This window comes from Bombus flavifrons, chromosome 2 (genome assembly GCF_040668555.2).
Source record: "Bombus flavifrons isolate JBK064 chromosome 2, iyBomFlav1_principal, whole genome shotgun sequence".
In the NCBI taxonomy this organism is placed as follows: domain Eukaryota; kingdom Metazoa; phylum Arthropoda; class Insecta; order Hymenoptera; family Apidae; genus Bombus; species Bombus flavifrons.
The window spans coordinates 9,258,581-9,274,127 of record NC_138443.1 but is presented as its reverse complement, the minus strand read 5'-3'; the positions used below and the strand labels follow the sequence as shown (position 1 = coordinate 9,274,127).

The 15,547-nt window shown below is 36.0% G+C and overlaps 1 protein-coding gene across 1 annotated transcript in view; it reads left to right on the top strand.

The window, feature by feature from the left end:
- The window catches only part of UBL3 (ubiquitin like 3), a 111,900-nt gene extending 96,769 nt beyond the window's left edge, over positions 1-15,131 (top strand). Inside the window, exons 2-4 of the mRNA XM_069131714.1 lie at positions 1,900-2,008; positions 5,239-5,403; positions 9,084-15,131. Coding sequence (XP_068987815.1) covers positions 1,900-2,008; positions 5,239-5,403; positions 9,084-9,148 — 339 coding nt within the window. The 3' untranslated portion in view covers positions 9,149-15,131. The remainder of the gene's footprint in view (positions 1-1,899; positions 2,009-5,238; positions 5,404-9,083) is intronic.
- The last annotated feature ends 416 nt before the right edge of the window (positions 15,132-15,547 follow it).

Here is a 15,547-nt window from a genome sequence, read left to right as displayed (position 1 = left end):
AATAATGCGAGATATTTTACGAAGGGTACCTAGCTATCCGTTGGAAATTTCGTGGATGGATTAGAATGGTTCGTTAACACGTAAATTGGTCGTAAGATAAATTTTGTGCTCTGCTTCGTGCATTATAGAACATTATAAATGTTAAAACACGCAGATACGTTTGATAAAACAAATGGCGATTTTTAAAAAAATGGGAACATCATTAATACATTTTTTTGTCAAATCGCTTTGCTCTTAGTTTATGATATTTTTAGATAGTATACTGCATTATAGGTCAGTAACTCTAGCGTTAAAAATGATTACTGGGCTGCGTTATTTATGTCCATCTATTCCTGTGACGACATCCCTCATCCAACGAAAACTGAGCGAAGAACCATGTCTAAGAACTAGAATTGATAGTTTCCAGCGGTGCCGAAGCATCAACCTAACCATCCTATAACTTATCTAAAATAAATTTACGTAACATCAGGCTGTCTCCGCTAAAAGTTGCAACATCGTCGACCATTAACCTCGCGTAAAATAAATCTCTTCTATAGTAAAAAAATCCGAACACCCATAACAACCCTGGAGTCAACTCATACTTTTATCGCCCATAGAAAAATTTCGCTTTTCCCTGTGTTTACCGCCTAAAGGCTACGGCTACGTGACCGTAACGTAAAAGTCAGGCTCAAGGGTTTAGGACAGAGGAGCTGGGACTAATTCCCTTTCATACCGCGTGTCCCTACGCAAAGATAGATAAGAACCATATATGTGTACTGTGAACAACCATAAATACCACTCGTGGCCCTTTCCTCCTCGGCTTTCCCCCCTCGACCAAGCTTTCTTTCTTCTTTTCGTTTTTCAATGTTATCCGAGCGTGTACTCTGCCTCCTCTTCTCTTTTCTGTCTTTGTCTTTGCAATGGCAAACCAAGCAAAGAGGAGGCGGCCTCTGTTGCGAACCCCTCGAAGTAAGAGAGATACGCCACGGAACGGGCGCGACATTTGCGATTCAAAGTGTTCGCAGCGGGGAAATGAAGATTAAGGGCGGAGGGTTTAAACGAACGAGAATTACGACACGTGTACTCGTGCAGTAGAGCACGAAGGGTGCTACGGATGATCTATAGCCGCCGCCCGACTCTTTTGTCCGGGTTCGTTTTGTAAGTCAATATCGCAGCCAGAGGCAAAGAATCGACCTCGTACTTATAACGCTAACTGGACAGCGACTCGCGTTCCTCCAAGTGTTTCGCAAACGAACCGATTGACAGATTAATGAAATTGTTCGGATCGATCGTAGTCGGATTTTCGACCCCTTGTTATTGGGAATCAAATGTGTACTCTGCGCGATGTGTATTCTTGGCTGTTAACGTTCTTACAGCGAATTTGTATAGATTATATTTATACATGTTCGATGATAATTGCATATACTCGTCACGGATATTTTTATTATTTTTTCTATCTTGTCTTTATATGTTCATTACTATCGGATTATTAATCTCGATTAGATCGTTGCGAGGATATCGAAGATTGCGGATGAAGAAACCTAAAAGATATTGGTTTTCTTAAGAATAATATTGTAGTTGTATGTATACTTATCAGAGATGTTCTGATTATCTTTGTAACTTATATATGTTTGTTTTTTATCGGTTTATCCATATGAAATTGAATCGTTGCATACTTAGTGAATTTTCATATTTGGCATCTTTTTAAAACCTGTCCATCCGTTTTTCGAAGTATTCTTACAGGAATCGATCACAAATCGCTATTATCGATATAATTGTTCCAATTGTCTCTCATATTGTCGTACGTTTGTAAACGAATTAAATAACGTTAACGAACAATTTACTTGGGAGTAATATCACGAGCAACGCTTGTTGGAAAAGTTCATAGAAGTATTAACAGCTATGTTTCTCTGTTTGCAGATAAATCTACGCCTCATTCTTGTCAGTGGTAAGACAAAAGAGTTCCTATTCAGTCCGAGCGACTCTGCGGGGGACATAGCGCACCATGTGTTTGAAAACTGGCCGGAAGGTACGTTTATTATTGCACTTGGCCCGAAGCGTATAACGAATCTGTATTCACTCATTAATCAGCAGTATTCTACATTTCCCGCAAAACGGTGTTTTCCACCCGAATAATAAAAAACAAAACAAACAAAATATAGAAGGAGGGTATATAAAATAAGATTCACGAAAATCAGACGATATTTGTCAACGACCGTCGTATCGTGTGTTCACGAGATAGTCATCCGAGATAATCGTGGAGAACAATGAACGCAAGACAGTCCGATTAAGCGTCCTGTCGCGTTAATTTATCACTCGAAACTTCCCTCGGCATGATGTGTCATCGAAATTCCCTTATCATCGAGAAACTCGATGGAAATGTCGCGTTTGTCAAGACTCGCTCCTACAATTATCCAAACAATATCCGGACAGTATATACCCAGCGTGATATATTAGAAGAGCGTATCTTTCTATCGATAAATTAAACGTAGTTTATTGTTCATCCGCACTATACGATACTATTTTACGCCTGTATTTTCATCGTCTATCACTGTCCAGCCACGTGAAGCATGAAAGTGCCGGAATTGAAAACACTCGCAGAAATATATAGGCCGTGAAACATCGCTATTCATCGTGAGATATATCAGGAGCACCGAGTACAATTCAATTAGGCATGGAAGAACGCGAGATGGTGAAACGAAAAATTTCGAAACACAGTGAGAAATTTGTTACCGTGATTTATCGCGCAACGAGATTTTCCTAAAAATTATGCCTGGTATAAAAGAATGAATAGCGAAAGGGAATTGATTGATGAGCGAAGTTTCGAATACACGAATATTATTTCTGTTATACTTTTATTATGTTTTATGACTGCTTTGATAGATTAACGAAGATAATTCGTTAATTGAGGAGATTCGTCTTATTGAAAATTCATCAGTTTCACGAAATTTATGCCACGTTGTAAGAATATAGAAAGCATAAAAGTTTTATCGTTGGTATAAGAAAGCGATCGATACTTTTGCGATAATCATCGTTAAGCCTATTAATTACATTCATCATTACTCGGTTTTAATTTGAAACGTTGTTTAGTAAAATCAATTTGAATTCAAGTACTTCACTGAAAAAGAAATTCCATAGAATGTCCCTAATTGAAAGTCAAATGTTGAACATCCAATACTATATATGAAATTTCCTTTTTATTGTTACTATCTTATCGCTTTTTCTAAAGCGTAAAAGGAAACAAAGCCACATGAGATATCTCGGCAACTAATATTACTAATTTCAATAAGCTTGAGTGAAAGAAAACCATCGAACGGTATAACTAGTAAAAAGGTGATCTAAATTCTTCCTTTCGCTTTATTTTTATTTTAGCATTTCTTTGCCCTCCTTTCTTTATGAACACATGATCCTCTTATACACATAGACGTTACTTACTCTTACATCGAAACAGAAGAGAAACAAAATTGGCTTGGCCTTTGTCTTCGTGCTTTAAATACTGTAAAAGGCGAATCAAGTGGACTTCCATTCTTCTAAGTAGCGTGTTTCAATGCAAATCTCTGGGATACTTGGCAAGTAACCCGTTTAATATTAAAATGCATTCAGCGACCGCATCTTCTGCTATCTCGAATTGTCGCGCCAGAATTACTTTGGTCCTGAATGGCAGGAAAGAAAAGTTGCATTACCGTTAATACAGTTTCATCAACTTAGGTGGCATTGCTCAGAAGTCTCGTAATTACCTGCCTTAAATTTCCGATATGTTACATTGTGGTCTAATTATTGTACCTTTCATGGAAATCTTCTTTTCTCCTCGATATCATTCGATATTTCATTATTATGTGGAATTACGTGCACGTATTATGTATCTATGTATATCAGTTTGTCTTGTGTTTCGTTATAATTTATTATTCATTTCTCCTTTCGTTATACTTGCTAGATTCATCCTCTGATAGAATTAAAAGTTTTACAGTAATTATGTAATAATATTCAAAAATGTTCATATAACACCAAATATATATAATTGTTTAAACACTATAGAATTTAAAAGAACCATTCAAAGGGACAAAAGTAATTTCTATTTTTAATTTCTAGTTCGAGACTACTACAATTCTTTGCGCATCTTTAACGCTAGAACTACTAGCGGCTAAAGTATAAAAATTGTACTAAGGAAATCAAACTCAAAGGTACATGAAAAATCACATGATGGAAAGGAAGATTTTACCAAACATCGTTCAAATACCCAACAACGCACTGTTGTAAATCTATTTCCCATGAAAAATTATCATTATTGATCATAGTTAACTACAGTTGACCCTTGAACAACGCGCGGATTATGGGCACAGACACTCCTCATAATCGAAAATCCACGTATGATATTTGATTCTCTGGAAACAGCTATATCTGTACGCATATGTATATAACAGTCTATTGAAAATTTTATTTTGCCCTACATATGTACATACACGTGTTATTGCTGTATTTTCGTAATAAAAGAAATCAAAGAAAAAAAAATGTTATTAAGAAAATTATAAATATACATATACATATTACAACATATACATACTAATATATACTTATATTATTTATACATATATTATATTTATACTGTGCTGATGTGACGATCGACACACGGCTGATCTCACGACAACGTCAATAATATGAGCATAGTCTGACCCGATAGTCTTTTTTTTTAAACGCTCTTCATCATCATCTCTTTCATCATCTGGTTTGTTACAAAGTCATGATTTATTACGCGGATTATGTGAGTAAATATGTATCTCCTACAACAACTGACCGAGAAAATAATCCGCGTATAATCAATTTCTCGTTGTTTGACGGTCAACTGTACTCTGGTAGTTCTAGTGTTAAGAAACCCAAAGCTACAAGTCCATTACAATCCGCCAAATACCTTGAAGAACCACGTTGCGCCATGTCACAACCGTATCCTTCACAATAGAGCCTCTCCAATTCCCTGTGCGTTCTATTCTATGCTCTGTTACATCGTCGTCGAGTAAATCCAGACGACGAACGGTAGAAAGAAAGTCGAGGGAAGGTTCACGTTCACGGAACGTGTGCCAGAAACCGGCTGATGGGATTATCAACGCGAAGCTTCCGCGTTTTTCGGTACAGCGGGCGCAGTTATATTTTTTTTCGCTTCGTCGTCGTCGACTCGGCCGATGAAAAACGTTGAAAATATTCGAGACAAGGTCGTAGCTCCGATATCTACTGGCGTCCATTTCTTTTTTCTCTTTGTCTTTTCAGATTGGGCGGAAGAGGCAGTCGCTAAAGCGGAGATCCTGCGGTTAATCTACCAGGGACGTTTTCTGCACAGCAATGTTACGCTCGGTGCTCTTGGGCTTCCTTTCGGGAAAACCACGGTGATGCATCTGGTCCCACGAGAGAACCTTCCCGAGCCTAATTCTCAAGGTAAATCATCGAACAGCCGGTACCGTGTTTACCCTATCGGGGGGGGGGGGGGGGGGGGACGACGACAAGCGATGCTCTCCACCTAAGGGGAAGAAGAAGAGCCTTTGTGCTATCAGCCAAGATTGAGCACGGTTTAATCCACAAACGGTGAATTCTCTCGAGCGAATATATTATAGTAGCAGTCGATCGTTTCAATCTTCAACAAGAGGTTTATTAGGGAAACTCTCGGATTTTTCTAACTATGGTTTCTCATACTTAAGGTATTTTATTATTTATTATATTATATAGGGCGCAGAGAGATATATTTATTAGGTAGTTATAATTATAGCGATTTTATGAAATAGTTGATTGTATACGAATCAAACGTCTTGCAAATAATTGACCGAGACCCAGTAGTATCAGATAGATGTAAATATGTCAGTTTTATTAGAATTACGATAGAGGACTATTTTTCGTTAGTACTACATCGTTTTTTTCCATTTCTTCTACAACATATCGTGGGGCTTATTGCTGAGGAATAGTTCTTTCTGGTATATTTATGTGTCCATTGCTTGCGATTGACTGTGATGAACGAAAGGGAATGAAAAGGCAGAAAAGAGAAGAGAAAGAGGGGAAAAACAAAAAGAAAAAAATAGAAGCGAAAGTAAAATGGAAATAGAAGGGGGAAAAGAGGAGGAAAATGAAGAAGGAGAAGAAGAAAGTGAAGGGAACTGGTAAGAACAGACGGGTAGAGAATAGATGGGATGAGAAAGAAAGGGAAGAAGAGGAAGGCAAGCCATTACTTTCGTTTGCTGTTTCTACTCGCTCCAGGGGTCGTGTCGTACGTAATATAAGACTGGTATATTCCGCTGCCTGACCTCATTTCGTCTGTTTACAGATCTGTAACTATTAAAACATTCCAAAAATTATAGCCAATTAGATGTATTATTAAATTAATCCAATTAATTTAATAACTGATACGACATATCATTTAATCCATTATACATTCAATTATCAAGTTGAAGAATGAAAAGTTTATGGCGTTATATAAATTTCAGTAAAATTTAAGTTTTATTTCCTCTCGATGCATTTTTCTCTATTTTCAAATTTGTAAGGGATGCATAGGTATCTTGTTTCTCATGGTTCAAGCTGTACGATATCAGACAAGTCGAAACGGGCTGATATCCGCCAGATGGAAGGGTTAAAGAACAGCCGTGAATACGCGTGCACCGTTACTTTATTTTATTGTACGCGGCTCACGTGCCTCACGGAATAAACATGCAACCCTGTTTATACACGCTCCAACTCATTGTTTTTCTTTCCCTGGGGCGTCCTCGTTAATCCTGTTACTTTTGTATATCCGGATGCATCCGAGATAAAAGCGATATTTTACGTTCTCTATAGCTACCATGTAAATTTCTACTCCTATTTTTCATCTTTGATTTTGTTAATCCACCTTCGTTTCTAGATTGTATTTTTAGCGATTGCTCTTAACGAATATTGTGCTTAGATTTGATGTTACGCAAAGCTGAAGTGTACAACATCGTTTACATGAATCGTTCGAGATTTAAGATCGTAATGTATATGTTGATTTTTGGTTTATATCGATGAAATCTATTACTTTAGGTAATAGAGATATCGAGTTTGATTCGATTGTAATAGAAAGGGAAAAGGTGAAATAAAATTGATTTTATCGCGATAGATAAAGAAGAGATGCAGCGAGTTCGAATTTAATAAAGAATATATCACGCATGGAATGAGGTATTCATTTATATAATTGTTGGGTTTACAATTTCAAGAAAATGTGCAACAGAGTATTTCATTGTTAGATTGTAAATTATAAGATCAATGCATTTGATAATCTTTTTATTTCTTGGAACTAGATCTAGATAGATTTCCTTAACACGTGAAAAAACTTTATGCTTAAGAAAACACTCCATCTTTAGGAACAAGAAAATCCATCCAAGAAAAACATCTATCCTATCTTTATTTCAAAATCTACTGCAATGCAAAGACGTATTAGTTGAAATTGCTTTTCTTAACTCTTTAAGATTTCATTCTTTCTATGGAAAGCTAGATATATCATTTTCATTCTCTTAATTTCGTTCTGTTAAAATTATTTCCAAATACTTGTTCCCAAGGCGTAAAATAATTATATTGTATATTCCATATCATAATATCACGAGCAACACCATCGTCTAAAGATCCCAATCTCATTTTTCCTAATTACAGGTCTTCTGCCTAATGGCGGATACATGCACGTTCAGCCTGACAACACTCTACATCCCGAATATGATTAACAAAACGTTCCAAAAAAAGAAAAAAAAATTCAATTCCACAATACTCCAAATCCCAGTGCGTGTCCATGATCATCGTTCCTGTACATCAATCCCTTCGCTATCTTGAGAAAAGAAATTACATGGCAGAACTCACGGTACTTAATTGCTGTTTACTTGCAGGTATTAACTTTGTTATTGTCGACGACACAACAAATATCATTTATGGTGCGGTAAGCACATACTTAACCCGTGTTTCCTCCGTAGAGAAATGAGAAAAAGGAAGAAAGAGAATCGAGCGTCTCGCTTTACGGTCCGCGGCCGGAAGTCGAGGACAACGGTCCTTTCGTGCACGCGGAAAAGGATCACGACTCTCTGCTTTTATGTTACATTTAGCTAGAAATGACAAACGTGTGCGTCACGCTGCGTAACGCGGATGTTAAACGTAAATCCGCCTGTATTCTTTTCATTTTATATTTTCCTTTACGAGTCTTGGAATAACCGTGTAATTTATCATCTTATCAGAAGGAATTTTTTATATTCTTTCTTTCTGCTTATCTGTCATTATAATAAAAAGGTTAATATATTTTGTTTTATGAAATGTTTTTGATATGAGTAATTTGTTTTTAATACAGCGGAGTAAATATTAGATAGCGATTAAACGTAATCAGTTTCGCTGAATAAATGGCGCACAAGATTATTTAGATAGGAGAAGAATAATCAATTAGTTTTATAAAACGTTTTTTTCATATAGTAGAGCTAAAATGGAGTAACAATTAAATTTAACCAATCTTACTAAATGATTTAGAAGATTATATACAGGGTGGTTGGTAACTGGTGGTACAAGCGAAAGGGGGTGATTCTACGCGAAAAAAGAAGTCGAAAATATAGAATAAAAATTTTTCGTTTGAGGCTTTGTTTTCGAGAAAATCCACTTTGAATTTTCGCTTGGTACGCGTGCACTTTATATCTCGTTATAACGGATCTCACTGTAGATCGTTGTCTCGATGGAAAAATTTAAAAAAAAGAAAGAATTAAAAAAAATTTTATTCTATATTTTCGACTTCTTTTTTCGCGTAGAATCACCCCCTTTCCGCTTGTACCACCAGTTACCAACCACCCTGTATATACGAGACATCTTCTTTAAGTCATATCATATAGTTTGGAGTTCTCTATATAATTAGAATGTTACTATTCTTCTATATATATATGTATAATATTCTAATTATATAGAGAACTCTAAACTATATGATATGACTTGAAGAGAAATCTTCTTCAAGTGGTATCATTTATTCCGAAACGCTCTATTTGATTAATGTACGACTGACCGAAATAACTTATCGATTTGAAAAGAATCAAGACGTAGTTTTCGCATATGGATATTGGGAGAGTTCGAATAACAAATGCGTCGCTTCTCTGTTACAGATCAGAGGCAAAAAAGTAAAGGTGGCGGGAGTAGTTGCTGCTCAGCTTCCTGTTGCATACTTTAAAGAAAACGTTGGCTGCCCTGGATATATTTTGAGGTCGTTCCGTGTGAGAGCCAGCTCCCACGTTCTTCTAGCTGAGCCATGGTTTCTAAGGTTTCGATGCTGATGTATCACTGTTAGTGGCTGAGCATTGTGAGCAGTGTAGCAAAACGAAGTTGTCGCACCCCTGTTGCTAATTCATCTAAATTACAAACGAAAGAAAAAGAAAGAAAAAAGAAAGAATTTACATTGGTTTGCCCGCATGCTAGAACGATGAAAGAGAAAACATCGTTCATCGTCCCAGATGAACAAATTCTCTCGTCGTCGTTAACATAGAAAAAAACATAAAAAGGAAAAAAGAAGAAAACAAAAATTATAGTGAAAATGTCTTGAAAGGCAAGATCCATATGTTCATAACGTCGCGCTAATTGGAGGAAATTTAAACGTGACCAATGCTAAACAATATGACCTACATAAAAGCTACATCCTATTTTGTTCGCTAGTAACCATGTACTCTTGACCGGTGTGTTTACACTGAAAATCTATTTATAATCCATCTCGCGACAGAAGATCGGCAAACACATTTTTAGGGATATCGATGACCCAGTTCAACTATGGACATTGGAACGCGTGACGTTGAGAAGCCGTTCAACCCTCCATGATCGAGAAAATCAAGAGGAAGTTACGCTACTTGTGGGGCATCGACGATTGATTCGGCTCTCGAAGCCTATTAATTACACGTGTAAAATGGGGCAAAAAGATAATTCCATTAAAATAAATTTTTCGTTGGGAAAGAGATTAGGACACGGTAGAGCCTTTCGAAAAGAATGGAGGACGATGGTACGCGTTCTTGAACGGCGCTACACGATGCTTAGAAACTCAACCACTATCCGATTATACTGCAGTGTTAAATAGTAATTATTATTGTAGACGGTATCCGTGTGTGTATGTGTGTGTGTGTGTTGCGTACGAATGAGTGTATTACGTTTGAAAGATCGACGGAAAGCGAGAATGACTGGAAAAGAACGAAAGAGAGAGAGAAAGAGAGAAAGAAATTTATGTTGTGATATGCAGGTAGTGAATATAATTATATATTATACATACTATTATTAAAATTATATATTATATATATATATATATGAAATTATATATATAAATATATAATGGTATGAGACATGTTGACAAGCAGTTAAACTCTCATACACAGGATAGACTTTATTATCATGAATTTAAAGTAATATTATGACGCCACTTCGAGAGTTTAGTATTCTGGAATAAGATTACAGAGGAAAATGAACATTGGATCTCTAATGGTAGTTATGATTAAATAAACACTCAAATATATTTCCTGTTAGCTCCTTCTTCTCCATTCCTGTTCCCTCCATTGTTTCCTTCGTCCTCGTAAAACCCCTGTTCCTCCCTTTATCCTCATCCCTCAGCCCGTTTCGATTCATCACAACCCTCTCCCTCGTCACTTTATTCTGTTTCCACCCGTCCATTTCCTCTTTTTTCCCTTTTTTTTTTTTTTTTTTACTTTTTTTTATATCGATCGGGCCTAGAAACGTCATTCATAGACCCAAACGATCAATTCATGTTATAGGTGAGAGTATACCCAATATCGCGAGTATTGATTATAGTTAGGTCCAACCAAACCATTTTACGATAAGTTGTAGCCTACTCTGTACTCAACTATACTACTGTATAATGTACTATGACTCTTACCAATGCATAATACGTGTATATATAATGTTCTTATGTAGTGAAATTCATCGTGAGGCGAAACGATGCCGGATGTTTATTTAATTTATTATCGTATGGAACGTCGACGGACAATGCGTTTCTTTACACATTCGAGATCGTCGGTATCTGCTTGACTCATAAACCTGTGTACCATAGAAATTCAACTTGGCGCATGTGTTTCTTAATTCATTATAGCCATCTTTTCTGAAAAATATAATAATTCTAAGGATGAAAAATTACGAACGAAATTGTTGTTAGTTCGAAATGTTCTTTACGATTTGCTTATCGCGTCTTATGAAATTTAAAGAAAGATTTTTATCACGTTGTTGACTGGTGACATTGAAAAATTAAAAATCGGATATATAGCAATCTCGGAAGGAGATTAGAAAAAATGATATAAAAATATCGTTATCGCACATAGTTGCTTTCTTATTCGGCTTATTCTTTCATATTCCTCAAGTATGTAGATACATAGTTCTTAATCGATCGAAACACGCGCATTTTTCCTTGTATAAGAAAATAATACGCCTATTTAAATAATTGGTACGTTGAGTGCATGCAGATACGATTATAGGTTTATGGGGATGGCTAGCACTATGATTTAGCATTTTAATGTCTGATTTCGCGATCGACTTATCATCAATCAATGTGTCGTCGTTTTCGTTTTTGTTCATATTTCCTTTCCGATTCCTTTTCTCGTCTTTTCTTTTCCTTTTTTGGTTTAAGTACTGTTAAGACATAGATTATCCGTATGAATGTTGTTTATAAAATTAACAAATTATTTAGCGAGTAAGTTTGAAAAATTGCGAATAAACACATCACACGTACACGTACACACTCATGAATATGGACTATACAGAAGTAAAACACGATGCCGATGGTACACGATCTTTTCAACTTTAATCAAGGAGATCGATCACAGAACACGAATAATAATTGTACTGGTGAAATTCTCGCAAAGGCGAAACCGATTTCCATTTATTTCGACATCACGAGGTAAAACGACACGTGTATAGAACACAGGAAAACAAAAAAAGGAAAGAAAGAAAGAAAGAAAGAAGTTGCTCTGTAATAAGCTTGTTGTATAGTTCCTTTGACGTTACAATATTACTTTAAAGTCTCGCTAAAGAAGAAACGAAGCGTGTTTGTTCGAAACACAAGATGAAAAAAAGATAACAAAGAAACAAACAGAATGGAACTCTGTCGTCGAAGTTAATAAGAATAGGACAACTTTCCCTCTGCTAGGTGAATCGTTCGAAATTTTACCTCGTCTATCGTAAGAGCTATTTTGAGCGTTGTGACACGATATGAAAATCGAACGCGCGATATATTCTTTGTATAAAAAAAAAAAAAAAAGGAAGGTGTTCCGACTAGGAAGAACATTCGACGACGAACGAAAACCCAGCTTTTACCATCTCCCCCCCTAAAAAAAAAGAACAAAAACGTGTTTACAAGATAGTTAATCACCATCGTCGCGAAAACCACCAAAAATCACTCCGTCTCTTTCTCTCTGTGTCTAAATATCGATGTCCGTTGTTCTTGTTTTACGTTCGTCGTACTTTACGAAGATGATCTCACACCGAACGCAAGGCGAATGAAAGAGAGAAGAAAAGAGAAAGAGAGAGAGAGAGAGAAATACACGTATCGCACCCACCACGAGAGCCGTATCGAGTCGAGAAAAAAAAAGGAAAATGGAAATGAAATTGTGAACGCCATGGAACTTCCGAGAGATCGCGAGGAGGGGAATTAATTGAAAAAACAAAAACGAAAAAAAACAAAGAAACTGTAATAGTGTATTATATATAAAACTATACGCCTGACTCTATTTGCTGTTTAAACGAGAAAGATGATAAATGAAAATAAAATGGTATTCTTAAATACAAAAAAAAAGTAATAATTATAATATTAATAATAATAATATTAATAATAATAATATTAATAATAATAATGAATAATTAATAATAATAATAAACAGTCTACGAGGAATATAACTTACACACACTTACATCATATCAAAATTTCTAGCGGTTAAGAATCAAATCATAGATTTATTTCTACACATAAACGCGTCTTTTCCGATCGAAATGCGAGCGCATAATACCATTGTACAACCAACGTACAAAAAAAGAAAAAAAGGAAAGAAAACACATTTTTGATTCTTCATTAACGAGCATCACGTGCATCATAACCGAGCAAAACTATTAACCAGTTGGCACCAACGCGAATATTCATTATTTACGACGCGAATCGTATGAAACTCGGGGATCGTTCGCGATCCTCGACTCGTCGTTTTCTCGCGTAAAATGAGCTGATTACAGGTTTTCATCGCGTATAACGTGGAAAACGAGGCTAGAGACCGGGCTGGAAAATTGTTGTTATTGTCGTATAGAATGGAGCAATGCGTGAACACAGCGAGACCGAACGTGATTTTACTCGAGATGTTCGATAATCTCTGATGTTTTGGTTTCTTTCGTTGTGTTCAAGCATAGGCGCGAGCGTGCCGCGGAGAAGAAGAAGAAGAAGCGGAAGAAGAAAGCTAGTTTGACGGAGAAGAACGGAATTTAATAAACCGTTGCGAGACCGCCAGGAAGATTTTTCATTTGCGAATCGAAAACCGTAGTCAATTCAGTTTACCACGAATTTCGATCAGACGTTGCATGCATTGGGATTTCTCGTCTCTCAGATAGAGCATTGTTATCGCTAGTCAGACAAATTTTATCGACCGCGGGAGCATATTGGCGGATCAACGAAACGATGATAATATATTAAACGCCGTAATATTCCAGATATTGTAAAGAACGTTATAATTTTATCGCTGTTCCGGCAAACTTAAAATAGATCGTTGTAAAATGCATCGATTAAACGACAAAATCAAAATAACATAACGATCGTCATATACGCGGCAAACAAACGGGAGTTTTACCTGAGACGAAGTAAAAAAAGGGGCGGAACAATGATCGTGACGAATATTAAGCTTCGTTCGTAAGCAAACATTCCAAAAATATTAAGAAAAAAGAAATCGAGTCCCACCTTCGTGTTTAAAAAACGTGAGCCCCCTGTCCCTCCCCCCTCTTATAACCCCCTGTTTTAATCAATCGTCCCACTTAAGCCGTGTTAAAGAAGAGAAATCGTATTAGAGATTCCGTGTTATTCGATGTTGAAAAGTAATCGTAGCACTTTACGATGTGATCGTAATCGATGGAACGGTTGTAATTAATGGCTGAAAATAATAATTTAAACGCAGGTGAAACACACGTGCGTGAATTCTTCCTCGCATGCCGTGTACACACGATCTTTATCGACGTCGAGATTCACGATTTAACGACAAAGATAAAAAAAAGCGAAAAAAAAGAAGAAGAAGAAGAAGAGAATAACGAAATGTACAAAGCAAACTATATAATTTTATACGGAAATCGGGATGTAATGATTTTACTTGAGATCCGTGAAACATTAAAAAAAGAATAATAAATTTCGTGCGCGACACTGAAATTCTACTTTAGAACCAAACGACGTATTGTTGTATAAAATTATTCTCTGACGACCTCTAAACTCTCTTCAAGTGACAAATAATCCTAATTCTTCGTTGCTTTGACGTTTCACAGTTTGAAAACAGTATTTTTCTAGGCAAATCGTTTGTATTCACGCGACACACACACACGCACGCACACAACACACACACAGACATGATCACATACGAATGCGCGAATTCGTGAAAATCGATTTCGAAGGAAAAAGAAAGGAATGCATCCACGCGATTTCATTAAATATATATTTTTTGTTTCGTTCCATATATTCGCTGAAATTGATCATCGATTCTTTCGTTTCGTTTGTTTTTCTGAAAAAAAACCTCTCGTTTCTTTCTTTTCTTTTCTTTTCTTTTTTTTTTTCTTTTTTTTCCCTGTGTATCTAGAAACTGCGTGAAATTTCAAAAACGATTGAAAGTTAAGAAGAAATCTACTTCACACGTGAGAATGTTTAATTTGCTCTCGGAGGGAAAACAGTTTCGAGCTAAAAATGTCTTTTAATCCTTTGACAAGAAGGAGATGTATAAAAGGTTTTCAACTGGCCGTCCTACATAGAATATGGCGAATGTTAAATATATTATTTGAAAGCTATCCTACGAATTGCCATAACTTATTGATGCGTGTAAATTGTAAACAAAGGATCCAACATTAACTAACGTTAAAGGTGTAAACAAAATGTAACACGCAATAATTTTTGTAGACCTTACGTTAATAAAACCGATGTTAATGAATTCTTCCATAAATTCCTATTGATTCGAATATGTAAAATAATTTCGAAGAAGGAAGTGGTAAATCTAATTAAAATAAAGAGGAAAGGGAAAGAAACACTAAACTTGTACTGACGATTAATTTACAATATCTGCGTGTTAATTTTACGATAATGTAATAGAAAAGGGGAAAAAAGAACGTTAAGAACGAACAATAGTAAAATGACACACTCATTTAATGTCTCATACATCCCTATTCTGTTTATGTACTTGCTGTACGAAGTTTCATTTTTTGCCAAGTGTCTCTATGTAATTGTATCATTTTAAACGCAGTCAAGTATCTTATCATACATGTAACATAGAATAAGGAGTATATCATGCCATAAAAGTGACAATGGTAAACGTTTCTAAACGAGAAATCATATAGTGATAACAACCATAATCATTCACCA